Genomic DNA, 12,496 nt, shown 5'->3' on the forward strand with positions numbered 1-12,496 from the left:
CAGGGTCCTCACCTGATGGGCAGGTGCAGCTGAAGCCATTGACTCTGTCCTTGCAGACACCACCATTGACACATGGGCTGCTCTGACATTCGTCGATGTCCACCTCACAGTAGGTCCCTGTGAAGCCTGAAGGGAATGGTATGAGGGCCCAGAAAGTTCCCTCAGAAGGCCTCTTCACTTGGTTTGGGGACTTTGATTTGGTTGTGGGTTTGTTGAGATAAATTCTTACTATGGCCTTGAGGCTGGCCTCAAACTAATGATGCTCCTGCCTCAGCTGCTCAAGTGCTGGGATAACAGGCGTGCACGACACTTTCAGGCTTAGATTTAGTTTCAAACAAGCTGGACCCTCACCCAGCTGTGGCCCCTCATGGACTAAGGTTTATGAAGCTCCCCTTTGATGTTATCTGGTAAAATCCGCTCTGACCCTGCACCTACCTTATCGAGTTTTCAAGGTTTCATCCTAAACACACATAACTCTCTCTCTCTTTCTCCAGCCAGGAAGCTTCACTTTAAACTCAGTCATGGGCAAGCAAGATGGCTCAAATAAGGATGCTTGCTGCCAAGCCTGACAATTTGGAACCCTCATGGTTAAAGTGCACTAGGCCGAGAGGCACATGCCATTCGATCCAGTATTTGGGAAGCAGAGGCAGGTGGATCTCTGTGAGCTCAAGGCCAGCCTGGTCTACACAGTGAGTTCCAGACCGTCTTACTGTGCCACTTCAGCTCTTTTGAAATGTCTTTTGTTTATTTGTTTGTTTAATTTTGTTTATTTGCATGCATGTGTGTGTGTGTGTGTGTGTGTGTGTCCCAAACACATGGGTATCTTCAGAGGCCAAAAGAGCATTGTAGATCTCCTGGAGCTAGATAGTTGTGCACTGCCCCATATGGGTACTGAGAACCAAACTCAGCCCTCTAGAAAGCAGGGAGGACTCTTAACCACTAAGCTATCTCTCTATCCCCTTTTTATTTTGTTTTGTTTTATTTTATTTTATTTTATTTTATTTATTTTGAGACAGAGTCTCACTTTATAATCCTAGCCATCCTAGAACTCACCCTGTAGACCAAACTGGCCTCGAACTCACAGAGATGAGCCTATCTCTGCCTCACAAGTGCTGGGATTTCAGTCATGTGTCTCTATGCCCAGCATTTTTTCTTCAAGTAAATAACAATAAACCAAGTTTTACCCCAGGCCCCAGCCTTCATGACCCACCCAAGCCATACCCACCACCCACCTGCCATGCAGATGCAAGTAAACTGGCCAATTCGGTCAAGACACGTGGCCTGGTTGCGGCAGGGCCCGGAGAGACACTCATTGACATCAGTCTCACAGCGAGGTCCAGTATAGCCACGGCCACATTGGCACAAGAATGAGCCCTGTGTATTCACACACCGACCCAAATGTTCACAGGGGTTGGCACCTGCAAGAAGGGGGAATATGGGGGAGAAGACACAGCCAGTGTGGGCGTGGCCAGCCATGGCCCCACCCCTCCGTTTTCAGGCTCCTTTCCAGAAGGTACTCTTCTCACCAATCGAGCACTCATCCACATCCTGGTCACATGCCCCTCCAGTGAAGCCAGGTGGGCAGGTGCAGATGGCCCGGCCACTCACAGGGTTTGTGTCACAGATAGCATCCTCATGGCAGGGGTTGCTGACACATGCATCATCCAGATGACACAAGAGGCCTGAGAAAAGGTAAGCAGAAATGAAGCGCTGATCCTCGGGGTGGCCCAAAGTTCCCCCAGACCTAGCGTTTGAGGAAGAAGACTGGTACTGGTAATGGATCCCCAGGACCATGAGCATACAACGAATGAATACCATCACTCAGCTACGCTTCCAGCTCCTTGCATTATCATCACCATCATCACCATCATCATTCCTAATGTACTTATCTGGGGAGTGTGTGCATGTCATAGTGCATGTGTAGAAGCCAGAGGAAACTTGGTTGGTTTTCTCCTTCTACCAGTGGATTCCCTTGATAGAAGTAGGCTTGCCAGGCCAACTCAGCGAGTGCCTTTACGCCCTGAGCACCCTTTGGGGTGGCCCTTGCCTCCTGTTTCTTATGTATATTAACCAGCACTGTATTAGTATCTGTTCTTATTTTTTTAAGCCATCTATTAATATTATTTTATTTATTTATTTATTTATTTATTTATTTATTGGTTTTTTTTCGAGACAGGGTTTCTCTGTATAGCCCTGGCTGTCCTGGAAAAGCCATTTATTATGAAACAGTGAAACATTCAGGACGTTTCACATTGGAATATTGGTTCAGTATTATCTGTTAATCTGCTTCTTCGATACCATTTGAAAATAACTTAGAAACATTTTACAAACAAGGCACCGGGGCCCAAAGAGGTGCTCAGCGGCTAAGAATCCTGGCTGCTCTTCCAGAAGACCTACGTTTCATTCCCAACACACCTACACGGCAGCTCACCACCATCAGTAACTCCAATCTCAGGAGAGCTGATGAATTTTTCTGGCCTCTCAGCGTACCAGTCATGCGTGTAGCATGACATAATATAACATACATAAATGCAGCCAAAACACACACACACACACTTTTTTTAATATTTTAAAAGATGATAAATCAAGACCCTATTCAGGCATAGCAACAAAATTCCTTAATCCCACCACTCAGAACACAGAAGCCCAAGGATCCTTTCTTGCAAGTTTGAGGCTAGCCTGATGTACAAATAGTGACACCATGTCTCAACGCATCAACAACAACAATAAACTCAAGGTACTTGCCACCTAGCCTGACAACCAGAGTCTGACCACCCCCCACCAAAATAAGATGTAAGGGACAAACAGACCTTTGTGACTTCCATAGTTCCTGCCTTTTTCCCAGTTAGACCTCTCAATAGTTCCCCAATTCCAACAGTCTCTGCCTTGGACTATGCACCTCATAGGACAGAGGCTCAGGCTTCTTTCCAAACCCAGGGTCCAGCAAACCCTTCCTCCCTCTTTCCTTTCTTTCTTCCACCTTCCCTCCTCCTTCTTGTCTTCCTTCACGCTAAGGATTAAACTCAGAGCCTGTGCACACTAAGCACACACTCTGCCAGGAAGAAACATCCCCAGCCCCCAATCTTTCTAACGCTCAACTCAGAGTCTGTTTTTACCTTTCATGCTGAAACCATTCTGTTGCCTACAAAGAAAAGGGCCACTCACCTGTCTTCCCCATAGGGCAGGCACAGTAGAAAGAGGCCACACGGTCATGGCAGGTGGCCCCATGGAAACACACGGCTGTAGCACAGTCATCGATATTCTGACTGCAGCTCTCACCCGTCCAGCCATTGACACATACACAGCTGTGGCCACCCAGTAGGTTGAAGCAGGTACCCCCATTGTGGCAGGCATTGGGCTGCAGCTGACACTCATCCACATCTTCTGTACAGAACTGGCCTAGGGCACAAAGATGTGCTAGTCTAAGTTGCCCGTGTGCCCACCTGAGGTCAGCCACCCTGGTTCTCTGCAGCCCTGATGCCCACCTGTCCACTCCGGAGGGCACTGGCAGTTGTAAGTATTGACACCGTCTACACACGTTCCCCCATTGAGACACCGATGTCCAGGACAGTCATCCACGTTGACTTCACAGTTCTGGCCCTCGAAGCCTCGTAGGGGAGGACAAGGTGACAATGGTCACTAAGAGGCTAGCCTATTGTCCCCAGCTGCCTTCCCTGGGCACAACTTACTTACCAGGAAGGCAAGCACAGTCATATGTGACATCACTGCTCTGCCTACAGGTGCCACCATTACGACACGGGGAAGGGGCACAGGGCACTACGGGGTTCTCACACAGCAGCCCTGTATAACCAAGAGGACACTGGCAGCGGAAGGATCCAGGTGTATTGAGACAGGTACCACCATGACGGCAAGTTGTACCAGATCGGCACTCATCTATGTCACTTTGGCAGCTTTGACCCTGGTAGCCAGGTGGGCAGGCACAGGCAAATCGGCCATCCGGCCCCACTGAGCAGGGGGCACCATGAACACAGGGCCTGCTGACGCAGGGGTCTGGCTGGGAGCAGTCTGGGCCTGGAAGAACCAGGAGAGGGTGAGCTTGGGTCTGACTACATTCTCGCCTACCAAGGGTTCCCGTCCAGACACACCCCTTCACCTTGGAAGCCACGGAGACAACGACAGGAGAATCGGGCGGTGCCCGCCACCACTGAACTCTGGCAAACGCCTCGGCCAGCACAAGGGCCTGAGTGGCAAGGGTCTTCCAGCTGGCACCGCTCACCCACCCAGCCTGGCAGGCACCTGTGGGAAGATGTGTGGTCGGGACGGTATAAAAGCATGGCAATGCCAGACAGATAACACAAGATGCGTTTATCAAACAACACTCGTGCCAGACAGACTATCAGACAAATCCATTTACTCTTCCTTCCCTTTTTTTTTTTTTTTTTAATATATTTTAGGCAGGGTCTCACTACATATCGCTGGCTAGACTGGAATTCACAGTAATTTACCTGCCTCTGTCTCTCTGTCTCTGCCTCTGCCTCTCTGCTTCTCTGCCTCTCTGCCTCTCTGCCTCTCTTCCTCTGCCTCTGCCCCTCTGCCTCTCTGCCTCTCTGCCTCTCTGCCTCTCTGCCTCTCTGCCTCTCTGCCTCTCTGCCTCTGCCTCTGCCTCTGCCTCTCTGCCTCTCTTCTGCCTCTGCCCCTCTGCCTCTGCCTCTGCCTCTCTGCCTCTCTGCCTCTGCCTCTCTGTCCCTCTGCCTCTCTGCCTCTGCCTCTCTTTTGCCTCTGCCTCTGCCTCTGCCTCTCTGCCCCTCTGCCTCTCTGCCTCTGCCCCTCTGCCTCTGCCTCTGCCTCTCTGCCTCTCTGCCTCTGCCCCTCTGCCTCTGCCTCTGCCTCTCTGCCTCTCTGCCTCTCTGCCTCTGCCTCTCTGCCTCTGCCTCTCTGCCTCTCTGCCTCTGCCTCTGTCCCTCTGCCCCTCTGCCTCTCTGCCTCTGCCCCTCTGCCTCTGCCTCTGCCTCTCTTCTGCCTCTGCCTCTCTGCCTCTCTGCCTCTCTTCTGCCTCTGCCTCTCTGCCTCTCTGCCTCTCTGCCTCTCTGCCTCTCTGCCTCTGCCTCTCTGCCTCTCTGCCTCTCTGCCTCTCTGCCTCTCTTCTGCCTCTGCCCCTCTGCCCCTCTGCCTCTCTGCCTCTAGCACTGGGTTTAAAGGCAAGTGCCACCATTCCCAGCCATCCTCATTTATTCTGACAACAAATATTATTGACACCTACTACATACTAAAACACAGCAGCAAGCAAAATAAAAGTGACTCTTACCCTTTTGGTCCTCATAGCCAGGTCAGGCAAAGAAAACATAGACAGGTAACACATTAATACGAACATACCAAAAACAGCTTGTACATGCCACAAGCTCACAAAGGACGTGGTACACTGAAGAACACGCCCATGTCCCAGAAGCTGTGACTATCACTTTATTTCTTTTTAAAGGAGATGTGCCAGGCAAGGTGGTTCACACAAACCTGGCATTCCGAGGAAAAAGCAGGAGGATGAGGAGTTCAAGGTCAGCCTTGGCCACATAGCAAGTTTGAGGCTAGCCTTGACTGCATGAGACGCTGTCTCAAGATCAATACATATATTTTAAACAAATAACAAGAGGATTTGGAATATAGCTCAGTGGTACTGCACTTGCCTAGGATGCATAAAGCCCTAGATTCAATTCTCAGCACAAGAAAAAGAAAGGGAAGAAGAATTTTTGCCAATGTAATTGTGAAGAATACCAAGACAAGTTCACTTTGTATTTCAAGCCAATTTTTAAAAGATTTATTTTACTTTGATGTGGATAAGTGTTTTCCACGCATGTATGTACGTGCATGCTGTGCGTGCCTGATGCCCATGGAGGTCTGAAGAGGGCGTTGGCATTAAGGATGGTTATGAGTTATCATGCGGATTCCAGGGATCAAATCCAAGTCCTCTGAGAAAATAATACACGCTCTTAACTGTGGAGCCATTTTCAGCCCCTATTTATTGTATGCATGTGTGGTTGTGTGTGAGTATGTGTGCACCTGAGTACAGTGTCCTTCCTCAGAGGCCAAAACCCCTGGAGCTGGAGTTACAGGTGAGTAACCAATGAGAGCTGGGGACCAAACTCTGCTCTAAACTACTGAGTCGTGCCACCAGCCCCAACACACAGTATCTTTACAAGAGAAAAGCCAGGGACATGACACAGTGGTAGTTCTTGTATGGTATGTGCAGGGGCCTAGGTTCCTTTCCCAGGACACGGGAGAGAGACAGATAGAAACTAAAGAGAGAAGAAAGGTCATGTGCAGACAAAGGCAGAGAGTAGGGTGGGGCAGCCATAAGCCTGAGCCAATCAGAAACTGGACAAGACATAAGAAAGTCTTCTCCCCCTGGATGGTCAGTAAAGAAAGCCAGTTCTGGCAACGCCTTAATTTCAGACTTCCGGCCTCCAGGATTTTCCAGAGTACATTTCTGTTGTTTTAAGCCACCCTGTTTGTGGTAATCTGGTACAGCAACCACAGGAAACTCACAAGCAGCCTAAGGGTGATAGAATGAGTGGGTGTTATATTTTCAAACAACAAAAAACGGCAAAAAAATGGGTGAGCCAAAGGGTGATGTGGGGAAGGGCATTCCAGGTACTGGGAACAACAAATGAAAAGCCTCAGACTCCAGGAGGCAGACACACCCAGAAAGACCCAGAAACCGCACAGACACATACAACTGGGCATACTGGCCTGGCATACACAGACAAGAAGCCACAGCCTCCCACACGAATATGGGAAACTCTCACTCATATGGAGAGGCAGGAAGATAGCCACAAATCATAAACTCCTTTCTCCCAAGAGCATGCAATCCTCCTCTCATGGATCGGTGGGGCTTGGCATGGGCACCTCAGCCCTCAATCTGGACCAAGGCCTGCGGCCCCTTCCCCAAACCCATCAAGATAGTCCTGAGTAGTGGGACAGGGGTGCCACACGCCTTTAATCCCAGCACTTGGGAGGCAGAGGCAGGCGGGTTTCTGAGTTCGAGGCCAGCCTGGTCTATAGAGTGAGTTCCAGAACAGCCAGGGCTACACAGAGAAACCCTGTCTCGAAAAAATCTAAGTCCTGAGTGCTAGAAAATAAAAACTAAAAGACGACTTAAGTTTGTAACCTTTCTACGGACAGAGGTGAGGAGGGCTAAGGAAGGGGACTGGAGTAGTCAAACAATCCTGGCTATGCAACTATGCAATGACACAACGTACATCACCCCTACCTCAACCCTCCTCTCCTCTACCCTACCCTTCCGGCTCCCAGCGAGGATCCCCTAGCTCAGTCTTGTCTCAAACACCAAGGGCAGAACTCAAAGCAGGTGACTCATTTCTTAGCGTCACCCTACAATACCCCCACCCCGAATTCCGTTCCTAGATAAACGTGTCGAAGCTCAACCCTGTCGAAGCTCAACCCTGCAAGGGTGTGGTGGACATTCGAACCTTGGAGGTGATGCTCTCAACCCCCTACCCAGTCCTGCAAGGCGGCGACGATGACACGCCAGGAGGGGGCGCTGCGTGCAGAGCACTGGGGACCACGGGTATCATCGCCAAGCTGGGCGCGGCACCCTCCCTGCGCCGCGGGCGGGTTCCCACGCTCTGCACCTCGCGCCCCCGCCGACCGGTCCGGCCGGTTCCAGCCCCGGACCCGCCTCGCCGCCTTAGCTTTAGGGGAGACGTAGCGGAGCGGGAGGGGGGCGGGGGAGCAGCTTCCAAGGAGGGAACGGACTAGCAAGACAGACAAGGACCAAGCGACGGAGAACTCCGAAGCCTTCTCCCGGTCGGAAGACTGGGGAGAAGTGGGGGAGAAAGTGTCATTGGGGAGGGGGCGGTCACTCCTAAGGAGACAGCAGGATTTGAGAAGCCTGAAAGAGTGGGTTGGGATGAGAAGAACATAGGCTGAGGTCCCCCCCAAATCTCTATTCTGGAGCCTTAAGCGAGCTCCACTCCGCGCGATCCGGGCTCCCGGAGGCCGCGTGAGCCGGTGATTCACCTGTCGAGGGGCGGGGCAGCCTCAGGCGTATTCACCTGTCGGCAGCTGTCCAGGCGTGTAGTTCTACTGCGCAGGCGCCCCGCCCCACGCCTCAGCCTCCCTTCCAAGCGACTGCTTCCAAGTAAGGACCCTCCCAACCCTCAGCCTCAGGATGCCCCTCGGCCAGTGACCCCCAATAAAGCTAAATGAGATTCCAGCCATTGAATTTTAAAGGTTTTTGTTTTTCTATATCGGAAGTCATCCTGGCCCCACCTAGCTTGAGGCTGATCCACTGGCTAGCCCACACAGTATTGAGGAAATGAACACACTGATGAACGAACTAATTAATAGCTGCTGAATGGAATGCTATTACTATTAAAAAGAAAACAAAACCAATAAGCCCACAGACCTTGAGGTCCTTTCCCTCCAACCCAGGGCTTTGTATGTACTGGGCAAACACCATTGAAATCTCCAGTCGTCAAAAGGTTTCAAAAGTTTCTCTTATTTTTAATATAGTTTTGATTTTTATTACATTATCTGTGTGTGTATGTATTCATGCAGAGGCCAGAGAACAACTTGCCGAGATTAGTTCTCTCTTTCCATCTTTTGGGTCCCCAGGACTTAACTCAGGTTGTCCAGTTTGGCAGCAAGTGCCTTTACCTACTAAGCTCTCAGCTGCCCCAGCCCCCTTTAGAAAACAAAACATTGAGACAAGCTCACTCTGTGAGAGCCCAGACTGCCCTGGAACTGTACGGAATGACCTCCTGCTTCTGCTGGGAAATACAAGCGTAAGCCCAGTTAAAGGTCCTTTTCAAATCTTTACAGTCAACCTCATGAAAGAAAAGCCATTGTAGATGCAAAAGTGGCTGGGAAGGTCCCCAGCACTTGCTCGAGATGTCCCAGAATCTAGAGTTCTGCCTGCCTCTGGTAGCTCCCAAACCCTCCTCCTCTTCTCTAACTTTCTGCATTTCCCAAATAATTCTTGGGTCCCTTCCTGCACAGTCACAGGCCAGGGAAAGCACTCCTGCTTCACAGATGCCGTGAGGTTCAGAAAAGAGAAATGACTAACCAAAGGTCATACAAACTAGAACAAAATAAAACAGGGCTCTAAAATAGGTCTCCTGGGTGCCTCCTGTATTCTGACATATGGGAGGGCATGGACGTCCTTGTCACTGTCAAGCCACTGTCATTGGCCTTGGAAATCAATCTTTTATTCCAGAGCACTGTGACTTAACGAACTGGTTAAGTCTCAGACACTTAGCAAGATGATGCGGGATTTGAACCCAAGCCAGAGAGACACCAGAGCTTCTGCTCTTAAAGCTGTCTGATTCCCTATGGGGAAACACAAGAGGTTACCGAAGCCACACACATGGAGGAAGTGATACCAGCATCCCCCAGGAGACTCAGAGGCAGAGGACCTATTCCCTCCCCACACAGGGCCCACTGATGGCGCTGGGCCAGACACTCACAGGCAAGCAGCCTCCAGGGAGGGCTGCTGGTGGGTGCACCGACCTCCATTTGCACATGGGCTTCCATCCAGACAAGGGGGTGCTGTGTGGGGGCAAAAGAAGGTGGGGAGGTCAGACAGGCACACAGAACCCCAAATCAGACCCTCCCCTCCTGTCTGCCAGGCAACAGCTGCACTGGGCTAGGAGGGTATCTGTGTGGGTACTAAGAGGCCCCCTATCTACAGTTCCCACGGCCCCCCACCCCAGCCCCAGCTGTTGGGGCTGCAGCTGTCCCTGCCAGCTCAAGCCCTGGGAACCACAAGGCAGGGGTGAGAAGGAGGAGTTGACTTGTGCCAGATGTGTGGGCTCAGGAAGTTGCCTTGACTAGGATGTGCACAACAGAGAAAAGGCACAGAGTAGGAAGTAAAGATGCTGAGTGTTAAAGGGGATCTGCAGCTTCAAGCCCATGTCTTGGGTAGATGGAGAAGGCAGGCAGTGTTGAGCCTGTGTCTACTGTAGTCCCTGCTAGCTCTTGAAAGAGTAGGCAAAGCGTACACCTAGGAGGAACCAACAGCAGCCATAGAGAGGTGGTTTTGGGTACTAGATGGATAGGCTATGGAGTGTAAGGGAGAGAACTGGTGCAAGATATGTGCTGCCCTGTCCAGTGTCCCCATCCCTCAGGGTTGTATCCCACTTTGGGTGTGGCAGTCTTGCCAGATGGTGAGAGGTGTGGCCAGGTCTGAGCTGGTGGAGAATTATGTGCTCAGACAGGTGTGGGCCCCTGTAGAAGTTTTGTTCCTCAGAGAGAGAAGGAAAGGAGATTGGGGGAGAATTGAGAAATAGGGACAGACAGAAACTGAAAGGAGAAACCAACCAAAAAAAAAAAAAAAAAAAAAAAAAAAAAAAAAACAGAGACAGTAAAAGGATGAGTTAAGAATGAAGGACCTATTCAATTTTGTGACATCACACTAGAAGCTGTATGGGGGGGGGGGAGAACACAACCATGTGAGCTCTGTGTGTGTGTGTGTGTGTGTGTACATATGCCTGTGAGTTTGTGTGACAGTCTGTGTATTAGGCCACTATATTACTAATAGTGACTAATAGTGCATGTGCTTGGTACCATGCTGGTATCTTCAAACAGCATAGCCTTGTACACCATGTGCACACGAGCTGCATGCACTGTGCATCCATCTATATGAACAGCAGTATTCAAGCATACAGCTGTGTGGCCACTGGTGTGCTTGTCTGGGTCATGGATTGGCAGCTATAAATGTGACCTTGAACATGAATGCCTAGCAGGTCTTGGGTGACCTATGCCTGAATGCACATCAACATGTGAGCAGCAAACACATAGGTGTGTCTTGTGTGTGCCAAGTGTGCATCTATGGCTGTACTAAACCTGTGCACATGCATTTTTTTCCCTTTCTATGTGTGACAGGCCATGAGTCTGCACTGGCCCCGCGGGGGCGGTGGCTCCTGCCCAGTCCTGCCTAGTAGAGCCTAGAGGCTAAGCCACTCTCTATGCAACTCTCACCCGGCCCAGCACTGAGTCCCACCATAGGAGCCCTAGAACCCCTGGCCACAGCCAACTGCCTATGCCCCTCCCCCGCTGATCAGGCCTCCCGGGGCAGGGGTGGGGGCGCCCCCTCAGTCCCCGCTCTGGCCCTTCGTGGGTCCCGCTTTGTCTGGCAAAGAAAGCGTGAGGCCGGCCGGGGGGAGGGGGTGTCTAGACGGCGAAGCCATTGTCCCGAGCGGGGGAGGGGAGCTCAGAGTGGAGGAAGAGGGGAGGGGGGCCCAGGCATGCTGGGGAGGGGCTGCGGCCACAGGGATGGGGGCCCAGAAGCTGGAGATGAGCACGTGGACCTCGCCCCTTCTCCTCCCGGCACAGAGACGGGGTCCCGAGACTACGGGATCCCGGCGGCCTGAAGAGGGATCGGGCGGCACGCGGGGGAGGGGGCGCGGGCTTCGCAAGGGCTCCAGCTCCTGCTTCTCGCGCTCCAGCGCCGGGTCTTGCAGCTCTCCAACATGAGACGTTTTCTCCGAGTTCAGAGCTCCGAGAACTCCGCGCCCCCTCCTTGTCCCCCCCCCCCCTTCACGGCCCGCCCGGGATAGGGGAGGCGCTTTTGTGCAAGGGGTCCTAGGCCTTGGGGGGTCCTTGAGCCCCCATCCTAACCTTCCCAGGACTCCAGGCAGAAGTAGGATGGGGTGAGCCTGAAACTTTTGGTACACCTCGCTTCCGAATTTCAGCCCCAGATTCCCACAACTCCAGCTCCTACTCTTGGACTCTTGATTCATTCAAGGGTCTCGATTCCTTGGGCCTCTAGGATCCTGCCTTCCCATCATGAATCTGTGCGAACCCCATGACTGATACACACCCCCAGCTGCTGCATCTCTGCCCCGGCTTTAATCCTGGGGGGGCAGGTCCTCTAAATTCCAAACTTAGGAGAATATATATATATATATATATACTTTTTTTTTTTTGCTTCCCCGCCCCTGCAACCCCAGTCCCACCCTCCGAGTCCCTGATCCCTCACCTGCAGCCCCCAGCCCCGCTAGCAGCAGCAGCAGGGGCAGCGCCCGCATGGGCGGTGGTGGCGGTGGCAAGGCCATCAGGCGACGACGGCGGCGGCGGCCCCGGGCCCCCAGCCCCATGGCGGCCGGCCACGACCCTCCCTCCTCCCTCCTCCCTCTTTCCCAGGGCTCCGGGCACGTCCCGGGCCAGCCTCCGCGCCGCCAACTTCGCCGAAGTGAGGCTGTCGGGCTGCCCCGCCCCCAGGCCTGGGCGGCTCGCCCCGCCCCGGGGCCGGCTCTGAGCGCCCCCGCCCCCTGCCCGGCCTCCTGGGGTCCGACCCTTCTACCCGCCAAGCCTGGGACTTGCAGACCTCGGTACACTCAGGTCTGCCACAAGAGATGCGGGCTTAACCTGCGTGACGTGACAGGTATCCAGCTCGTGAGCACATCCATCCTTATCCTCCAGCACACAACCAAAGCCAGGGCTCACACACACAGTCATGACACAAACGCAAACACCCCTGACTCCAAACCCTCTAAACCTGGGTGTAGAGAGGCCAATGAACAAA

At 52.4% G+C, this 12,496-nt stretch overlaps 1 protein-coding gene across 3 annotated transcripts in view; it reads right to left on the reverse strand.

Moving 5' to 3' along the window:
• Notch3 (notch 3) overlaps positions 1–12,171 on the reverse strand; it is a 46,077-nt gene extending 33,906 nt beyond the window's left edge. Inside the window, exons 1-9 of one of the 3 annotated variants that reach the window (XM_017317293.1) lie at positions 11,951–12,171; positions 9,438–9,519; positions 4,115–4,257; positions 3,694–4,032; positions 3,486–3,608; positions 3,166–3,399; positions 1,527–1,682; positions 1,233–1,418; positions 13–126 (exon numbers count right to left, since the gene is read on the reverse strand). In XM_017317293.1, coding sequence (XP_017172782.1) covers positions 13–126; positions 1,233–1,418; positions 1,527–1,682; positions 3,166–3,399; positions 3,486–3,608; positions 3,694–4,032; positions 4,115–4,257; positions 9,438–9,519; positions 11,951–12,068 — 1,495 coding nt within the window. In that variant the 5' untranslated portion in view covers positions 12,069–12,171. Of the gene's footprint in view, positions 1–12; positions 127–1,232; positions 1,419–1,526; positions 1,683–3,165; positions 3,400–3,485; positions 3,609–3,693; positions 4,033–4,114; positions 4,258–5,266; positions 5,529–9,437; positions 9,520–11,950 lie in introns of those variants that run through there. The other 2 variants (NM_008716.3, XM_030249555.1) reach the window with 2 other exon arrangements.
• Between the last annotated feature and the right edge of the window lie 325 nt (positions 12,172–12,496).

The sequence above is a fragment of the Mus musculus genome, chromosome 17 (assembly GCF_000001635.26).
Source record: "Mus musculus strain C57BL/6J chromosome 17, GRCm38.p6 C57BL/6J".
Lineage (NCBI taxonomy): Eukaryota > Metazoa > Chordata > Mammalia > Rodentia > Muridae > Mus > Mus musculus.